General features: G+C 52.5%; 1 protein-coding gene across 7 annotated transcripts in view; it reads right to left on the reverse strand.

The window, feature by feature from the left end:
* NFATC2 (nuclear factor of activated T cells 2) overlaps positions 1 to 18614 on the reverse strand; it is a 158071-nt gene extending 139457 nt beyond the window's left edge. For 4 of the 7 annotated variants that reach the window (XM_046679448.1, XM_046679445.1, XM_046679446.1 and 1 more), the window contains exon 1: positions 2427 to 2765. In XM_046679448.1, coding sequence (XP_046535404.1) covers positions 2427 to 2556 — 130 coding nt within the window. In that variant the 5' untranslated portion in view covers positions 2557 to 2765. Of the gene's footprint in view, positions 1 to 2426; positions 2766 to 18365 lie in introns of those variants that run through there. The other 3 variants (XM_046679450.1, XM_046679449.1, XM_046679451.1) reach the window with 2 other exon arrangements.
* Positions 18615 to 20369: the final 1755 nt, after the last annotated feature.

A 20369-nucleotide genomic window follows, 5' to 3' on the forward strand; every position in this document is an offset into this window, starting at 1 on the left:
CGAAGGAGAATGCCTCACAAGCACCATCAACAGCCTGTCACCTGGGACAAAGCCCAACAGCAAGATCAGGGCTGGTGTCGACCGCTGGGGAGTTCCACCATGCGGACGCAGAGAGAAGGGACCACTAGTAGCATCTGGGTAAGCCAGAGCCAGGCCCACATCTGGAACAGCTCGCTTTATCCGCTCAGGGCTCATGATGTCCCCTCTCTTCCTGAGCCGTGACATTTCTGTGCTGCCGACTTCCCAGCAAAGAGTCGTTATTTGGCAGATTCCAGAGCACAGCTCCTCAGGGTGGCTGCACATGGTCACATCTTTCCAAAGAGCACAGTTTAGAAAGAGGTGACCTCGCGGTGAGAACCCTGACCAGCACCACCTCCGCCAGGTGCTCACGTCAACATCCACAGTGAAAAGTCCTGTTCACGGGATGTACCCTTGACACGATGAGACGGAAATGGCCACTTGACCTCTGTGCTCTTCCTCGCCAAAAACCCACAGCTCCATCTATCCACGAGAAAAACATCGAAAGACCCTAATTGAGGGACATCCGACAATGTACCTACCAGCGCTCCTCAAAACTACCAGGGTCATAAAAAACGAAGACAGCCTGAATCGTAAGAAAGCATGGACTTCAGTTCACAATAATGTATCAATACGGGTTCATTCATTATAACGAACGTACCACACTACTGTAAGATGTTATAATATGGGGAACTGGGCGCGGGTATATGGGAAATCTGTATTGTCTCTACAACTTTTCTGTAAATCTAAAACTGTTGCAAAAAATAAAGTTTATTAAAAAAAAAAAGAAGAAAAAAACAGATTCCCGGGCTTTCACTGTGGTCCTTTAGACACTCATCTGGTAGCCACCAAGCACCACATGCCAAGAAAAACTATAAAAAGCACCTCCCATCAGATTTGGCTTGGAAACTATTTCCCCGGAAATCTCCCCCCTGCAGAAAAAAAAAAAGTGAGCTGACTGTGACTCTGGGAGGGGTGCATTCGGTCTCCGCAAAACATGACTTTAATCTGAACGAACAGAAAGACCACTGATGCTAGATGGACCGTTTGCAGATTCTTAATTGTATCTTTTCAAAGCAAAGGATGGCCTCCAGATTGCAACTCGAGAAGCCTGGTCTCTTTGGCTGGCTAATTATTTCCATCTCCAGCCAAAGTACAGAATAATGACTAATTACCATCTTCCCTTTGTATGCAAGTGGACCGGGTCCCCAAAGTCAAGACAAGGCCCTCACCGAGGGCGGCCAGAGAAGACGTAGACCGAAGGAAAGTTAGAACGTCTCATTCACCTGCCTAACACAGCATCTCTGGCAATGGGCGAGCCCCCGGGGGATCTGAGCATCTGTGAAAAGGCCTCCTACGCAGACCAGCGAGCACAGCCCCTTCCTGCCCTGCGACGCAGCCGAGCCCCAGTGCATCTGGAAGTTACCACCAGGCCTGTCCCTGGGGCCTCAGCAAGCATTGGCTAGGCTGGGCTATCAAAATCAGGAAGCCTGGTTGGGTTTTTTGTTTTTTTTCCAAGACAACCTGCTAACCAGAAAAATACAGTGAGGTTGAGTGTATGACCTCCTCCTCCTCCTCCTTGTGACGTTACACACGTGAAGGGACGGCCCAGTCTGGGGAAGTCCCAGGTCCCCAGCCCCCAGGGGCAGAGGGCGCTTGAAGGCACAGGCTGATAGGTCATTTACGCGGGAACAGCCTGCCTCTTCCTGAGTCCACCCCCAGTTGCTGCTCCCCAACCCCTCACATCCATTAGGACTGCCGGGTACCAGATCACCTAAGAAAGCTCAGACGGATCCATTTGGTGTGCTTTTGCACACGCAGCAGCAGAACCCAGGGAGGAAATGGGCCGGCCTCCTAACGGTGAAATCAAACCACGCTCCAGCGTGAGAGGCAGACAACCTCTTCCTTAGTTTCAACACCAAGTCCCCAACAAACGCAGCCACACGCAGTGGTGCCCAGGGGAGGAGGACCGGCTTCCTGCCACGATAATGAGGTTCAGAGCAACCTCTTTTTGCACCAGCTCTGTCCCCACTGAACTCCCTTCTTTGGCCTCCTCATCTCCTCCCTCCAAAGTCACATCAATCACTTCCGTTGCCCTCTGACGACCCAGCAGCAGGCAAGAGGCCAGCTGAGCCCCCGCACCTTCGGCTTTGCTCCCGGCGACCCTCAGGGAGAAGTCACACGTAACTGGAAACTGACGCCCCATGGGGCAAGAGTGAGCTACCGCCCCCTAAGGGTGGCAGCAGTCCCCGACGCCTTATGCCTCCCTCTCACCTGGGGAGAGGCATCCCCCGCCAGGCCCCCCAGGAAGCGCGACCTCTGCAGCAAAGAGGCGCCCCGCGGCCACTCCCCAGGCCCAAGCCCCAGCCCAGGCTCGGGGGCCAGGCCCGGGGGGACCCTCCACCGACCTTCAATGGGATTCAAATAGACATAATCGAAGAGCATGGAGAAGTCGAACTCGTCTTGGGGGCTGCCCCCGGGCTCGTGGCCTGGGGCGTCCCCGCCGTCGGGCTCGGGCTGCGGCTCCGGGGCGTCCATGGCGCGCAGAGCGGCGGGAGGGCTGCGGGGCCGGGGGCGAGGGCGGGCTCGGCTTTCTCCGGGCCCCTCGCCGGGGGCGGCCACGGCGGCAGGGAGCGGGGCGGAGAGGTGGGTCGAGCGGCGGGGTCACCGTCCTCGTGGGGACGCACGCCGGGTCCGGGGATGGCGCGCCTGGCGCAGCGGGTCCTGGACGCGCCCGGAGAGCTGAGCGGCGGCGGCTGCGGCGGCGCGAGCTTCCTGCTCCGGGAGGCACCTGTTGCAGCGCGGGGAGGGGAGGCGGGGACAGGGCGGCCAGGCCGGCGGGGGCGGGGCCGCCACCCGGGGACCCGGGGGAGGGCGGGCGGCCGGGGCTGGCCGGCGCCCGGGAGGAAAGAGGCCGCCCGCCGGCCCTGGCCGCACTGGCCGGCCACCGCGCTTAGCAACCGGCCGGGGCCACCGCCAGGCGCTGCCTGCCACCCTCCCCGCCGTGAGCGCTGTCGCCCCGCGGGACCCAGGATCTAGACAGGACAGCTGCTGCCACTGGGAGTTTTGCCCTGCGTGGCTGCTGATGCCAGCCTTTCCTGCTTTGTCTCTAAGGGGAGAGGGGGCGCACCCACTCCCTTCTATGGCAGACCTGTGTCTGCACGTGCCTCTCTGTGCCCACAGCTGTGGCATTTTTGTCACCTACAGTTCAGTCACCTGCCTATCCCTGGACTCAGTTTCCCAGGACCTGGGAAGGAATCACAGATACTCTGAAAGCACAAGTCCCACCCTGACATCTAAACTCCTTGGCCACCCATCCTGTCACCTGCCAGGTGCTGGGTACCCAGCATGAACCAGACACTTCTGCCCTGGGAGCTCAGGCCCTGGGCCGGGGGAAGCATGAAGGAGATAAGGGAACAAAGATCATCTCTGGAGGGTGTCAGGAGAGAACTCTCCGCAGGCAGGGGGTAAGGGCTGGGGGCTGGGGAAGCTCCAGTCCCCTCCACGGTCAGGTAGGGCCTCTCTGGGAAGCTGACATTTGGGGGAATCTGATTGGTGTGAGGGAAGACTGTTCGGGCAGTGGGAACCAGAAGACAGCAAAAGCCAGAGGGAGCTCAGTGTGCCGGAGGCAGAGCAAGGTGAGCAGGTCAGGTGGAGCGGCTGGCAGGCAACAAGCACACCTGGATGCTTGTTAAAAACACAGATTCCCAGGCCCCTCGCTGACGCTTCTGATTCCACAGATCTGGAGTAGAGGCCCAGCAAGGTGTACTCTTAAGCCAGCAGCCAAGGTGAATGTTACGAACAGGTACATTTGGAGAACACCACCTAAGAACCCAGTACTGCCGCCCACACTCCCAGATGTCTTGGACCAAGTTAGCTGAAGTCAGAAAACAGACTCACAGAGGGAGGAAAGGAGATGAGAACAGTGATCTTCAACCCTTCCAGCCCCTCAGAACCACCTGGGACGCATTTTTAAATGCCTATCCCCAGGCTTCAATCTCGCCTTCAGTCCAAACCACTGGACCAGAACATCCAAAGTTATTTTTTTTAACGACCTCAGATCATCTAAAATGCAGCCAGTGTTGAGAAGCACCGGGTCAGAAGAGTAGGTGGGAGCGGCACAGCTTGACTCAGTGGGGACTGGCCCGAATCCTTCCCCATGTGCCGGAAGTACGGAGAAGGTGCACTCCTCAGGGGCAGCCATCTCGGCTCCGTTCAGGGATTTGTGCAAAGCTATCAATCGTCATTCATTCCACAAATATTTACTGAGCGCCTGCCAGGTACCTGGCACTGCTACAGATCTTGGGGATGCAGCCATCAACAGGACATGGTCTCTACTCTCATCGTGCTTATATCCTGAAAGCAAAGAGGCACAGCATGAGAAGGGTTTTCCAAATTGCACTTCGACCAGAGGTTCTTAACCCAGGCTATGCATTAGACTCACCTAGAGCTGGTAAAAACTTCAAGGGGCTGGGCCCCACTGGAGACCAGTCATAATCAGAATGATTGAGGGTGGGGCCTGGGCGTCAGTATTTTGCAGAAGCCCTCTCGATGCTTCCAATGTCTAGCCAAGATTGAGAACCACTGATTTCGACTCAAGCTCCATTCTAGGGTCCTGGGCCTGGCTCAGGACTCACCAATTTTCAGAGCCTTGGGAAGCACTTTCTGGTTGTTGGAGCATACAGGAATCCTCTTCTTTGTTTCCTAACCTTAAGCACAGCTATAGGGGTATATCCAATAAGCATCTTAGGGGATGGCTGGCAAATTTTGATGAAAGAGGGGAGATGACCCAGGCTAGGATACATATAGCCAAGTGTCTAGAAGGAGATGGGCGCTCTTGGGTTCTTATGACGGGACTCAAAGTCCAGACCCTGAAATTTGGTGAGGGATAAACAAAGGAACCAGCCTGCCCTGGTGCTGTAGAAAAGGAGAAAGGCTGGCGTCACCCTCACACGTCCTTTCGCATCCCCCCACCCATAATGATTAAATGCCTCTAATCTAGTGGACATCTGTTGATTTTTCCTACCCGGAATCTTTCCCTGGTTCTTCTGATAACAGCACCCCAGTGTGTTCCTTTGGGAAACTGCCCTTGATACAATCTTAGCAGAATTATCAACCCAGTTGTCCCCCCCTCTCCTGGCAAAGAAGTGAATAAATGACCCAGGCTTGGCCAATCAGAGAATTTTATCTCCACTAGCCTATGAGATCCCCTAAGGCAGGGGTCATGATTGCCTCATCCACAGCTTTATGTACAGTGGACATGTGGATATATGGATGGATAAATGGATAAATGGATGGATGGATAAATGGATGGATGGATGGATGGATGAGTGGATGTTTAGATGGATGGATAGACAGATAAATGGTTGGATGGATGGAGAGAAGGATGCAAGAGGGGATATTTGGATGGATGGATGGGAGAGTAGATGTTTTGATGGATGGATGGATGGATGGATGGATGGATGGATGGATGAAGAGTGGATGTTTGGGTAGATGGATAGATAGATAAATGGTTGGATGGATGGATAGATGGATGCAAAAGGGGATATTTGGGTGGATGGATGAAGAGTAGATGTTTGGATGGATGAATGGTGGATGAATGGATGGATAAAAGAATTTGACTCTCTTTACGTATATAAGATCCTTACATTTTTCTTTAAGGGCCCTCCTCCCTCGGGCTTACTCTGGCTGCCCAATTGTTAGGGCAAGAACATAATTCTTAGCCCCAACTGACATCCTCTTGAGATACCCAATAATAAGATAAGATAATCAAGGGAAGATCACTTTACAGCTGAGCGAGTGCTACAAAAACTTCAGCCGTAGGAAGAATCGTCGAGGAAATTCTAAATAAGATTCTAACCACCTAAGTTGTTGTTCCTCTGAACAGTGGGTATATTTTTAAAGCTTCTAGGATTTGGAATCTGCACCAAAGCAATCAGGCTCTTAAAGGGAAGGGGTTCTGACTCGGCCCTGACCCGTAACAGGGTTTCAGCTGGAACAGTGGGAAGTGAGAGGGTTTTCTTCTCTAAGGGCCACCATGAAGGGTGGAGGTTTGCTTGGCGGGGGTGGGGGAGGCATATTTTCATTTCCAAAATAAATAATTTGCGCTCCTAGGAGCAAGGGCTAGGAGCAAAATGCATGACCTTTAAGCATTCAGAGGCCGCCCGGGGGGGGGGGGGGGGGGGGAGGGGTGGATGCAGGCCTGCATGGTGCAGCTCTGTCAACCTTCTCTCTGTCCTGCAGCCGACCTCCTCGTGGAGGCCCGGGCCTTTCTGTTTTTCTCCAGCCTCTCCAACAAAGTGCAATGGGAAGCTAGAGAAGCCACTGAGAGCTTGAGACTTCTAGCACACCTCGGTGCCGTCTGACCCTGGCCCAGAAATTCAGCTCGCTTCAACAAGCATTTACCCCAGTGCATAATTACCAACTGAGATACAGGCCGTAAAAGCAAAGGGGAAGAGGCTACAGAGCTCGTGTCAAGGGAACCTGACGTAGATAGGGAATTCAGAGAAGCCCTCACTGGGAAGGTGATGTCCAAGCTGAGACCAGAAGGTTAAGTAGAAGTTAGCCAGGAAATAGCGAGGAAAAGAGATAACAACTGGATGGGAATGTATGTGCAAAGGCCCTGTGGCAGTAGGAAGTGTAAAGTATTGGAGGAACTGAAGGAAGACTGGAGTAGCAGGTGCTCAGGAATGGACAAGAAGATGGTGTGAGGTAAGGCTGGGGGTAAGTGGGGCCTGGGAGACCATGGGAAGAATTTTGGATCTAGGAGCAACAGGAAACAACTGAAGAGTATCAGGCAGTGCGTGACAAGATCATATTTGAGTTTTTAAACAATTGCTGTGGGTTCTGTGTGGAGAGAAACTGCAGGGGGCAAGGGTTGAAGCAAGAAGACCAATCAGGAGGTTCTGGCAGTGAACCAGGCAAGAGCTAACAGGGCTACGGTGATGGTAGTGGAGATGGAAAAAAAATGGAAGCATATGAAAGATCCATACTCTCACCCTTCGGGCCATCCTTGAGCTCTCTCTTTTTCTCTTCTAGCTACCTCTTAAAACACAGAATAACTTGGCTCAACTTGAGTACAAATATCTGGGAAATACTGACCCCTGGGCCCCCTTAACCCCCCAGGTGGCTCTGAGCCCTGAGGCCCCTTCAAGTTGGCCCTGGAGGGACCCATCACCCACAGCTCTGCCCTCCTTTCCCCCTTCTGGTATAAAGCTCGTTTTCATCTGCAGCTTGGACCTCTCCCCTGAAATCTGGGTTCGTATAACCCCCCCATCCACCCAACGTCTCCCTCATCTGGGTGTCCAGCAGGCATCTCAGAGTGAACAAGTCCAAACCACGCCCTGTCATCCTCCGAATGGCTCGTCTCCCAGTCTTCCCAGCTCGCATACGCAGCCGTCACAGCCACAGTTCTCCGACCGCAAGCCAAGGAGGAGTCCTGATTCCTCTGCTCGTCCCCCGGCCCCACGCAAACCCTCAGCAAGTCCAGGCAGCTCCATCTTCAAGATGCAACCCCAATCCAACCATTTCTCACCAACTTCACGCCCTTCCTCCCACCCCAGTGATCCCGGCCCGCATCATCTCTCACCTGGAGGACCATAGTTCCTCCTTCCTGGTGGCACCACGCCCACTTTTGCCCTTACACAAAACAGCCAGAGGGGTCCTTTCAAAATATACATCTCTTAAGCCCTCCTGTGACTTCCCATTAAGTTTAGAATTAAATACAAACACCTTGCCCTACAAGGCCCTAGATAGGTTGCTTCCACTCCAGCTTTCTTTCGGTATCATCTCCTGCCATTCTCCTCTTCTCTCACTCCCTTCTGCCACCCTGATCATCCACCTCTTCCTTGAAAATGCCAAGCACAACCCGATCTCAGGGCCTTTGCACCTACTGTTCCCACTGATATTTGCCTGGCCACTCCCTCGCTTTGTTCATGCCTCAGCTCACACGTCACCTCCTCGGAGAGCCCTTCCATGACCATCCCAATAAAAACAGCATCCCCTGGCATTCTCTGTCCTTGCACCCTGCTTTCTGTTCTTCATAGCCCTTACCTCTGTGGTATATTTTATTCATCTCTATATTTGTTCATTTGTTTCTTGCCTGTTCCCCTCACTTGCATGTGAGCCCCACAGGGGCAAGGACATTTGTCTGCCTTGTTCACTGGTGTATCTACGGTTGTCAGAGTTAGCAAATAAAAATACAGGACAGCCAGTTAAACTTGAACTTCGGAAAAAACAGTGAATGCTTTTTTAGTACAAAGATGTCCTAAATATTGCATGGGACATATTTAAACTAAAGAATTATTCATTGTTTGTCTGAAATTTGAAGTTAACTGGGCATCCTGTATTTTTATCTGGCATCGCTGGCTGTATCCCCACGTCCTAGAATAAACCTAGCACATGGTAGACACTCACTAAAAGAGAGCGAGGAACGACAGGACCGCGCCCACAGAGTGCCCGCCCCAGACATCCATCAGCACGTCAGGTCGCGCGGAGAGGACCCGCGTCCCTGTCTCCTCGGTTTAATGGGACTCGTCAGGGACATCCGGAAAGTCAGTGTTTTGCACAATTGGCAGCCCAACCTCTAGCGTGGTTATAATACCTGTAATCATTTTTATATAAACAACATTTCTTCTGACTCAGTGGCTTCAGGGAAATTCTGCCTGTACATGGGTTTTTTTTAAGGAAGAGAAAAAAAAGACTGTTCTAGAAAATATATCCTGGTACAGAAGATATGTTCTTGGGACCATTCTAACAAGACTGGTGGACGTGAACCCAATCACTCCCCCTTCCAAGCTGACCTCCTGAGGGTCAGTGGCACCCATAGGCATGAAGACACAGATGTTGCCCAAGGTTGGGGTGACCTTGTGGTACAAGAAAGAACACCACAGAATCAGGAGGCCCTGGATGCAATCTGAGGTCTTCTTCTAACTCACTCTGATCTTTAAGCAAATCAACGGGTCTCTCTGTACCTCAGTTTCTCCATCTGTAAAATGGGGAGAGTGAATTGGCTAATACCTGAGTCCCCATTCCAGCTCTAATATTCAGGATTCTTAGACGCTCCCCTGAGTGGCAGCCAGGGCCATCTTTCTGGGGGTACGACCTGTGCAGTCACACAGGGCCCTGCGCTCAGAAGGACCCTGCATCTGTTTGAATGCTCTGCTGTCACTGTCTTAAAATTCTTAGTAATCTTGGAACAAGGGGCTGCACATTTTCATTTTGCACCCGGCCCTGCACGTGATGTGGGCAGTCCTGATGGCAGCACACAACGAAGGTCAGAAATTCTCATCACCAGCCCCACAGCTGGACGACCCCCATTGTCATACAACACTGACTATAAAATAGAGGCACTGAAACGGTTTTAAGTCTAATCCGAAAAGCAGGAACATCCTTTACCAGATTCCAGAAACAATCGCCCTTCAATTTAAGCACATCCTGGGATTCTCACCCTCGATGTGACAATTTATAGATTATTATAATATTATAATTTATACGTGGACACATTTGACTCCCGAAGGCTGGAACTCAAGTGAGGCACAGGGAGCAAAATTCAAGAGGGCACCAACAAACTCAGTAATAAATAAATTATATTTTCATGAAATGTCTTTAAAAATCAAAATGAATGCAAAAAAAATCCATGGTGAGCAAACTCTTACAATCCTCATAAAGACTAGATCAGAGCCCGAAGCCAAAGGAAAAATGAGTAATACTGATCCTGTCTTTAGTTAAAATTTTTATTTTTATCTTTGGTTCATCATGGATTTTTTGGGTTCATTTTGATTTTTAAAATACTACATTAACATATTATTCATCTTGATTACTGATTTTGGGGCGCCCTTACATTTTGCCTCCCCCCAAAGCCATTTTCAGGAACCAGCTCCTATGAATTGGGGGAACAACACGGCAGTTTCAAACCTGACTTTCACTCCAATCTACCATCTACATCATCTTTCAAAGCCTGAACAGGACTTCTCTGCTGTGAGAAGATGATTCTCCAAGACGAGATTGTGGCAAGAGGCAGTTCGTTGAAATCAGCCGCCCCGTGGGCAGGCATCGACCGTGAACCTTCTAGGAGACCCAGTTCTACCAAACTGGGTTCAGCTGACTCCAAATCAAGATGTGGGGTGTAAGAAGATGCCCGTGTGACAGCAGCAGAAGTCCCAGGTTTGCAGTGGCTCTAAACATATTATGTTTGGCCTGCCTAGTAATTTCTTTTAAATCTGAACCAACATTTTTTAATTGGAAAATGTCATCTAAATATCCAGATTTCCAATATCTCCTAAAAAATGGGAGGATCTGGCCACAGTGGCTCCATATTCCCAGAGGGACCAGTCAGCTGGGGCTGCGTGGAGGCCAGCCCCTTCGGAGGACTCTGTTGCTCTCAGGTCCCCACAGCCCCCACCCAGCTGCCCGCGTCGTCCCCTGTGAGCACGTGGGCTGGGACCCTGGTCTCCAGGCTCCCGACACCTTCCACCTGCTCCCCGCTCACCTACTTTGGCCTGCTTTGTTTCTCCACTTCTCTCCTGGCTTTGTAGCACATTCCTCTCTGACGGAACTGATATTTAACAGGGGAGCATGGTCAGCAAACTCGGCCTCCCCTTAAATGACTGTCCTTGCCTTTAATTAAGCAGGAGATGCCACCGCCCCTCTTTTCAGAGAAGTGTCATAGTCTACTGAATCAGAGCCTTTAGGGCGGCGGCAGAGGATTGTATGGTGAGAGGAGGGAGCGCAGCTTAGTCTTTGCCCACCGCCCCCCCCACAACTCTTTCTCAACCATCCACCTCTTCCCCTCTTGCCACTGTCACCCTTCTGTCACCCAGGCTGTGTTCCTTGACATCCACACCCCCCAGGTCGTGTTTCCCACCTCCATTCTCTCCCGTGCCGTAGTCTGAAGACTCCAACACCTGTGTCGATTCATAATCTTTGAAGTCAGGGGGTGATGAAGACAAGCAAGCTGACTTCAGGGACTTCAAAGCCACCGTCCATCAGTGGCCCCCTCAGCACAAGCACACCCTGGAGCACATCCCCCTAAAAAGCACATGCACCTGCCCCCGCCCTCTCTCTCTTTCATTCCTGTCAACACAGTCACCAGCCTTCACCTAAACTTTTCCTTCCTTAGCACGTAAATGGCTTCACAGAGGATTGTGTCTACTTTACAAAAGAAAAAAAAAAACCTTTAGCTGACTTTCAAATGCAAACGAGCGCATCTCATCCATCCTGGATCCGGCCGGCGCCTTGCGTCTAGATCGGCCACACACACCTCTGGAGTCACTGAGTGACTGAAGCAGGTCTTCCAGAACCCACTGAAAAGTCCCCAGATTTGGTAAAAAAAAAAAAAAAAAAGGATTTATCCCTTCAGGAAGCACTCTTGAAGGCTATTAGGCTGAAGGAAAGTAATAACTTGAATTTAAAATAGTAAAATAATAGCAAAAGTGGCAGCTAACATGCACTGACCACTTTACATATGCGGAGAGCATCACAGCCACGATCTTTGAACCCCGAGGCCCGCCCCCATGGGTGAGGATTAGTATGACCCCCACTTTTCAGCTAAAGAAACGAAGGCATGGAGTAGGCTGTGATGTGACTTTTACAGTCACACGTGCCACCACGGCAATGGTCCCGTCCCACACGGTCTGATGCTCATTACTGAGTCACGCCGTGCCTGGGCTATTAGCTAAGGGTGGATTTGCTAAGGGACGTTTTTTGGACCAAGATGAAACACTGAAAAAAGTCTTGTCACATGACTCCCAGTGATAGCAGAGGCTGAAGGAGGAGCTGGCGTGGGGAATCCAGGCTGGGCCGGGAGGAAGACACGTCTGAAGTGGCTCATACTATTCACAAAATTAATGACCTCTCCCCTCAGGTGCCAAAGACAGGGACCATCCCTGCAGAACCCCAGGGCTCAAGGGAACACGGTTTGAGAATCACAAAGGAGAAGGCTCTGTGGACTGGGAGGTGCCACTTATCCCCACCTCCCTGCCCTGCACTGGTCCCAACCCCCACCATCTCCCACCCAGGCCACCATCGCAGCCTCCCATCTGCACTGGAGCATCCACTGTTACCTGGCTAGAGGCTGTTCTCCCCTTAATGGTCAATATGATCCTCTGAAAAGATTAATGAGGCCACACCCTTTGCTGCTTAAAACTTCCCCAGTGCCTCCCTATTATCCTAAGAATGAACTTCAAACTGCTCAGGAGATCCTCCCTGGCTTACTTCCGTGATCTTGCCTCCTATCACACTTGTCCTGTACTTTCTGTTCCAGCCACACTGGTCTTCTTGCTGTTCATTGAGCCTCCCGGGCACCCGTCTGAGCATCCAGCGTCCCCGGCAACCGTCTGCACATCCAGCATCCGGGACACCCGTCTCTCCTCCGGGCCTTTGCCCTCACTGCTCCTTCCGCCTGTGAGGCTCCTCCCCCAGACACTTCACAGGCAGACCCCGCGCCATTCAGAGGTCCATGGACAAGATCTCTCTTAGACAGGAAGGAGACCGTCCGGCCTGAACAAGCAATCCCTACTGCTGTGGATCGAATTGTGTCTCTCCTCCAAAATTACATTCAAGTCCTAACCCCAGGTACCCGCGACTGTGACCTTATTTAGAAATAGCGTCTTTGCAGATGTCGTCAAGTTAAGACGAGGCCATGCTGGAGCTAAGGTCTCTGATCCAATGACTGGAGTCCTTATAAGAAGAGGAGAGAACACACAAACACACAGGGAAGCAGGCCGAGTGAAGACAGAGGCAGAGGAGGGAAGCGCCTACAAGCCAAGGATTGCAGGAGCCCCCAGAAGCTGGAAGAGACGAGGACGGCCCCTAGGGAGGCCTAGAGTCCTCGGAGAGAGCCTGGCCTGCTGACACCTTGACTTCAGACTTTCAGTCTCAGAACTGTGAGAGAGTAGATTTCTGTTGTTTGAAAGCACCCGGTTTGTGGTAATTTGTGATGGCGGCCACAGGAAACTAACACGCCCACACACTACACACGCATGGGACAGAGTCATTCGCAGCTCTACGCTCCTCTTTTGGTCTCCAGCGTTCACCAGCACTCGCAATCATCTCGGATGTGCCTTCCTGGGCCACCTGCCCCGTGTTTGCCTCGCGAAGACAGACTGTCCATCTTGTTACCCTGTCCCCAGCATCTGGGATGGTAACTAGCACATAGTAGATGCTGCAAAAATGTTGACGAAAACAAAATAAATGGTCCAGAGGGCTTCTCAGAGGAGATGGGAATGAGCTGGGCCTTGAAGAAAGATGTGAAAAAGGGGAAGGAACTCCAGGTGGGAAGATGGGGAAAGACAAACAAGGGAGTGGAGCCAGTGTAGACCAGCTCCGAAAGGAGCGACTGTGCTGGGAAGGAAGCCCTGGAGGGTCAGGCCAGAGAAGCACCCAGCTGGACCCTGGCCACTGAGAGAGGCTTTGAGGAAACAGGTCCCTGTGCAGGTCCACGGTGCTGGAGAGAACCAAGAAGGGAGGGAATGGCTGCCAGAAGTTGCTGGGTGGCCCAGAAAGGCAAGGTGGAGGAGAGGAGACGCTCCCCCCACCGCCACAACCGTGATGGTGGGCTGGCTCCTCTGGGGGCTGCAGCCCTCCTCTCCAGCTCCTTGTCCGGCTGGGAGTCCTGCTGCAGGAAGCAGGAGAGACAGAAGCGGGGGCCCTTAAACACCGAGCTTTGGGCACTGGCAGGGTCTGGTTCTGCCCTTGAAAGGCCTTGACCACGCTCCATCTCGGTTTTCTCCTCTCTAAAAGGGGCGTCATGATAAATACCAACCTCTCGGGTTATACTGGAGAACCCACTGAGATACTATCTGTGAAGTGCATGGTCAAACCGTATGTGTCCACTTAGGGAAGACAGACTACCTGATGGTTGGGACTGTTCAGCTCAGCGGGGAGCAAAACGTGGAGTGGGTTTGAGTCCAAGCTCGGCGACCTAGCCATGCGACCCTGGGGGTGTGACTAGCCGTCACTGTGCCAGAGGGCGGTAATAACTGTCAGGGTGGCACCTGGCACTCCTTTAGGATGGTGCCTGGCACATAGGTGGCACTCAGTGAGTGGTGACTGCTGTCATTGTCATCATTGTTGTGGTTCATTTGTTGTTTACTGTTGTTGTTGGGGGCAGGTTCATTCCAGACAACAGCATGGATGTGTGTGTCTGTCGGACGACCCAGGAGGAATCCTGCTTAGGTCACTAGCCCCAGATGGGAAAACATGGGAGTCAAAGGCCACCGTCATTGTCGAAAAGATGGCACGATATGTCAGAGTTTATGTCTTAATGCTGTGACCTTAACAAGTCACTCCTATTGCGCATCATTCATCCATTCACCCACTCAGTGGTCCATCCATTTAAGAAAAAATGTCCTGAGCACCTACCTAAGTGCCAGGCAATGTCCTAGGCCCTGGGGCCACAGGGGTGAACAAGGCAGCTGTGGTTTCTGCTACCCGGAGCCCACATCTGGAGGAGGACACGGACAAAGCAGGACAGCTGCCCCCGTGTGGTCTGCACAGGATGGGGCAGCACGGGAGGGGCAGCCGGTGAGCCCAGAGGAGGCCCCCGGGCCGCAGCCAGAGAGTCTCCCATTTCTGTTCCAGCCAAGGGAACAGAAAGAGGAAGCTGCCTGGCTCCTTCCAGGTAAGGTGAGAAATCCTCGCTCATTTATGTAGTAAGTGTGAGCGATCCAACGGGAAAATGCACGAGAAAGTGCTCAGGAATTGTTGGGGGGTGGCAGTAAATGTTGAATTAATGAGTTATCCAATAATAATGACAACAATTACTTATTAAGTGGGTACTTTGGGGGTCACACTATTTATTAAAAGATTGAAACTCTCCATAGATTCGTAAATAACTGCTGTTGTCCCCTCCTCCGAGGGCCTCTGCTGCCCTGGGACCCTCCCCAGAATTCAGCAAATAAAGGGTTAAAGCCTGGCCCAGCAGGGCCCTCTCTTGGGACCCTGGTCCTGCTGTTATGGGTTGATACTCAGTTGTTAAAGATATTAACTATTACTCCAGATAACATTATTATCATTCTTTTACACATGGGGAAACTGAGGCACAGGAAAGTGAAGTTACTTGCACAAGGTCATGCAGCCAGCAAGTGGCCGATCCAGGACCGGAACCTCTCACTCAGATCTCAAGCTGTTGACTTCTTAGGTCTAGAAATGTCACCTGGGACCCATCGGAGACTCACAGAAATAGGAGCCCTGGCCCCTGTCCTCAGGGGGCTTACCACCCAACTAAGGAAAGTTTTTAATAAAGGTAGTTGGAGGAACACCTGTGAAAACGAGAGATTCTCTCTGAAGTTCTGAGAAGAGAAGGAGAAATAAGAGACTGGGAGGGCCTGCTGGAGGAGGGGCCCTCTGGCTGCCCGGGAGGGGCGTGGCCAGGAGGAGGGGCCCTGGAGGGTCTCCGCCAGTGCGCACAGAATGTGCGGCTTAAGAGCCCCCGCTGTCTGGGCACTTTTTCTCCTCTAGTGGGAAGGGAAACACTGTGCTTTCATTCCCCTGAGGCAAGACAAGACAAGGAGCCCTCCCTGATTCACCCTACACTTGGGACAAACCAGCTGCTGCCTCAGTTTCCCCATCTTTAACAATGATGCTCATACCTCCCACATCCCCCCCGACTTCTCTCTTACCCCCTCCAGGACACGTCAAGGAACCACGTGGTGTTGGGAATAGAGCCCAGCACCAAGGTCTGCTCCACCTCAGTTTCCTTATCTGTCAAATGGTATAGAAAATTATGACCACGTTAGGGAGTCTCCGAGACAGCAGGGTATATGGCGAGAGGCTGGGTGCCACCACTTCCTGCTGGATAACAGTTCGCCAGTCGCTGCACCTCTCTGAGCCTCACTCCTTTCTGCCCTGAAGGAGACAATGCTTCTATATGCACCGTCATTCCTCCCTTTTGCAGATGAGTAAATCGAGGCTCCATAAGCCATGATCTTCGCCCAACCTGTGTCCCTGTGAAGCTCCAATAAGTTAAAAAGTACCTCGAGAGGCCTAAAGTACTGCATCTCTTCAAAGAATTCTTGCCGTGAAACCTAGTTTCTACATCCACATAAGTTACGTTTTGTGTCTTTAATATAACAGGAATTGCAGCTAATATTTACCAAGGGTCGACTATGACCATGACACCATTTAGATGCTTTACGTGGGTTACCTCCCGGAATCTCAAACCGCCTTTAAGGGAGACCTTATTATTGGCCCATTTTACAGATGTGGAAACCGACGCACAGAGAGGTTAAGTCATTTGTCCAAGACCACACAGTTGCAATGTGGTCAAGCAGAAATTCTAATCCAAGTAGAAAGCAGACAGTTTGGGTCTGGGAGTGAGCAGAGCTCACCCTGGATTTGTTTATTCCTGAAATACTTTCCATCATCCCACTTCAGATAAAACTGAACACACCTCTTTCAGATCTTCAGATTTTCCCAGGGCCTCGACCCAATGCTGCACAGCAAGTTCAGGATTTTCTTACCATGCCAATATTTCTATTCGCTATTTAATGGCCCCACCCATCTGCAGGCACACTTCAGGTCTGTCCCTACGACCACGGTGGTGTTGAGTTTAAAGGGGCATTTGGTTTTCCCTCGGGAGACCCCTATGCAGGGCACAGTGGAAGCATCTCCCGTGCCAGCTGTCTTTGGTGCCTGCAATTGCATTCCGTGTGCCCAGTCGCCTTGGCATGCCAAGTGTGGTTTGCCAGGAACAATGTGGTGCCCTGTCTCCCACATGTGCACATGCACACTGGCACGCACGTATTCACAATCCCTGTACACCCAAGCACGGGCTGGGGAGGGTTGGCGATGCACGTGTGCACACAGAATACACAACTTCGAAACTGTGAGAGGAGCAAGTTCCTAAACCCCGGAGGAGCCCCAATAAAAGGGGACGCTTGTGTCAGACCACGGAGCAAAGCAGAAGCCGGATTCCTCTCCCAGCCTCTCTTTCTCTCTTCCCAAATAGAGCTAAACTTGGCATTAGCCTGTCCCCCGCCCCCATCATCACAACATCAAACACTCTGTTTCGGTCTGTATTACAGTAAAAACCGATTCGCGTCCTTAGTGTATCTGTCGCCTGTCCGAGAGCATGGCTTTTACAGATGATGAGATATTAGTAATGTTTTTGGCCACTATGTCATAGGCTTGACCACTGGCAGAAGACAGGATAAACTGGTCCCAGTTAAGACGTTCAAAGTGTTGGCAGGGTCTTGCTTTCAAAAGTGCAACTCAGCTAAAAATATGTGTCGCTGAGGTCCGCCGTGGTAAAGCACACCATTTACCTAACCCAAGGCATTTGGCCTCAGTCTGGTTTTCAAAAAAAAAAAAAAGCCCCTCAGGTTTATTTACTGAAATTGTCATTTCTTCCCCCCCAGAACTTTAATCAGCCACGCAGAGCACAAAACCTACATTCAACTCTGATTTTATGACACGAGGCTAACTCCTCCTACGCATATTTATTTCACTTAACTCTTGCAGCCCTGCCCTCTGGGCAGCGCCCCCCTGCTATCCGCCGGGCTGGGCTCCGAAAAACACATCCCATTGCCCGGTTTCCACTTTTAAAGATGGATTCATTTGAGTACAGCCTAAACCCCTCCACAATCCCAACCAGATGGGATATTTTCATAGAATTTTCGTATACGTTAAGCCCCTCCCGTAAGGTCTAAGTGGTATGATTCCATGGCTAGCTCCAAGAAGAGAGAAAAAGAGGCAGAAACACAGAAAGTAGAGTGTAATCAGATCGCCAAACAAACTGATGGTACATTGCACTTTAAAGGGGCAGCCGGGGGACTGCATCCATCAGGCACATCAAAAAAGGGGGGAAAAATTGTTTAAATGTCCCAGAGCATCTGCTGCTGTAACTGTTAAAAAGCAAAATCTTCATTACTATATTTACTACACGGTAAAAAATCAAGCCTGTTCTCCTACCAAAAAAAAGGTAAGTAATTATATAATAATAATAATAATAATATAATGATATAATGATAACACAGCTGAACGACATCTGCTGTCAAAAGCCGAGCGCGGAAATGGTTAAGCAGCCAGCGGTTAGTAGCGAGAAGCCCTCCCGCGTCCCACGGACGGGAAAATCCTCATGACGGATTCGGCTAGGGAATCCCGCCTCGGGACACTTCACGGCCCCCGTGCAAAGTCGTCCAAAGTCGGCGCCCCCATCTCCCCTCCTTGGCCAGGGCGAGGGCGCCTCTCCTCCTGGCCACGCTACCTGCGCGCCCTGGGAAACCGGAGTCCCCGGGCCTCCCCGCGCCCGCGGCCAGGAGCTGAAAGCGCTGCCCGGGAAAAGAGCAGAAGGGAAAGGCTGGGAGGCGGGAGGAGGAAGCGGCCGGAATAGAGGGCGAGTCCGTTACCTTGGTCCACAGACCCCATGATGCGGAGGGGATGGCAGTGCCCCAGTCGGAACGCAGCCTCTCTCTGCATCTGGAGGGGATGGGGCTTGGCGCGCGCTGGGAGAGGGTCTGTTTTTGTAGACCAGCAGCCAAGGGGGCGCCGTCCTCTCTAAAGCATGCTCGCGGGGCTGCCCTGGCCGAGGAGCCCGCGAGCGGCCCGGGAGCTGCGCGCCTCCCGCCTCCCGGCTCCCGGCTCCCGGCGCGGCGGAGTCGGCGCGGCTCGGCGCTCGGGCTTACTCGAGAGGGAACGCGACTTCCTTCCCCGCGCTCCGTGTTTATAGGCTTTCAATGCAGTAAAATAACGGGATTCCCTCACTGTTTCCTCCTGTTTATCCAGCGCCATGGAAACCACTGGATCCCGTCCATCTCCAAAACTAAGGGCTTTCCTGCAAACTTCACACTCAGGAATCCATGACGTCGCCTCCTCCGCGGCCAGCCAGCTCCGTGGCTCCCTCGGCCGCCAGCACAAGTCCCTGATTGTTCGGGAGGAAAGTCAGGGAGAGGGAGCCATGCGGGCGACGGCGGGGAGAAGGGGGTGGGGGCGTGCGACGTCCAAGTCGGCCTTGCAGGAGCTCCAGGCGGCTGTTTGCAAGCGCTGCCCCGGCCCGTGCAGCTTTCATAAATCATGCCCCAAAGCCCCAAGGCCCTCATTTTCCAAGCGGGTGCCCCTCAGAGAAAGCTGCCCGGCACTCAGACCCACACCCCAGGGGGTCGGGGCCCCTGGACGCTGCCCCAGGGGCCCTCCCCAGTCCCTCAGGGCCTCTGCTACCCAGATTTTTTGCATCCAGGGATGGTGAAGAGGAGGAAGAGGAGAAGGAGGGGCAGGGGGAGGAGGGGCGGGGGAGGAGGAGGGAAAAGAAATAAATAACGGTGCCTTGTGTCAACTCTCCAACTCCAAGATTTTTTTTTTTCAAAGAGTTTATTTTTAGATTCATTTAGAAAACCCAAGGTTTCCAGTGATGCTCAGAGGCTCCAGCAATAATGAAACGGCCAAAGAGACGCCGAAACCAGGCAACCCATGTGTTTACACATGCTCTGAATAAACAGGAAAATAAAGGGAAGGGATGTCATGAACTTTGCAGTCTCCAGAAGAAGGCCGTGGGATGCCACGCGTGGCTCCCGTCAATAGGCCACAGGCCCCGGAAGACTGGTGGGGAGGGGAGAGGGGCAGCTGTCAAAACGCTCTTTCCAAACTTGGCCTGGATTTGCCTGTTGGCCTGCATGCAGGGTGGGAAATTGGGGGCCCACAGGTGAAGCCAGCTTTGAAAATGGCCATTTCCGATACTGTTGTAGGCTCTGATAAAACCCTGGGCAGCGCCAAGATTGTGACTGATCAGGCCCTCCCCACTTTCTTACAGACGGACTTGAACTTTAAGAGGCATTGAGAGGAGCTGGCTGCATCCGTGGGACTCTGGAGTCTCCGCCTCGTCCTCCCTGGGCCTCACTGGGCTCCCAGACATGACCACTACTGCTGGAGATGCTGTCTGTCCCAGAGAGAGTAGCTAGGAAAAGCCCCCAGCCCCACCCAGGCCTTGCCCGCCCACCTTGCCTGGAAGCCTGCCCCAACCAGGGGGGCCGCTGACCCTTGCGCTACCTTACCTTGAATCCTTTGCAGCCACCCTGCAATCAGGGGATCCTTCTCCCCCCCTTTCCAAAAGGGAAACTGAGGCACATCCAGGGCAGATGGCTTGCCCGTGGCTTTGCTCGGCAAACGATGGCGTGCAGCCTGCGAGGCCGTGGAGGACATTCTTTTTAGTGAGGTGCTGAGGCAGCCACATTCCCTGAGGACTCTGCAGCCCATCCTCTGATGCAAGGACGGGATGACCAACCATTCTGGTTTGCCCGGGATGGAGGAGGTTCCCGGGATGTGGGACTTTCAGTTTTAGAACTAGGAAGGTCTTGGGCAAGCTGGGACCAGTTGGTCATCCTCAGCATGAGTGAAGGTCGGCAGTCAACTTCCTGTTG

Source organism: Equus quagga, chromosome 12 (genome assembly GCF_021613505.1).
Source record: "Equus quagga isolate Etosha38 chromosome 12, UCLA_HA_Equagga_1.0, whole genome shotgun sequence".
NCBI classification, from domain to species: Eukaryota; Metazoa; Chordata; class Mammalia; order Perissodactyla; family Equidae; genus Equus; species Equus quagga.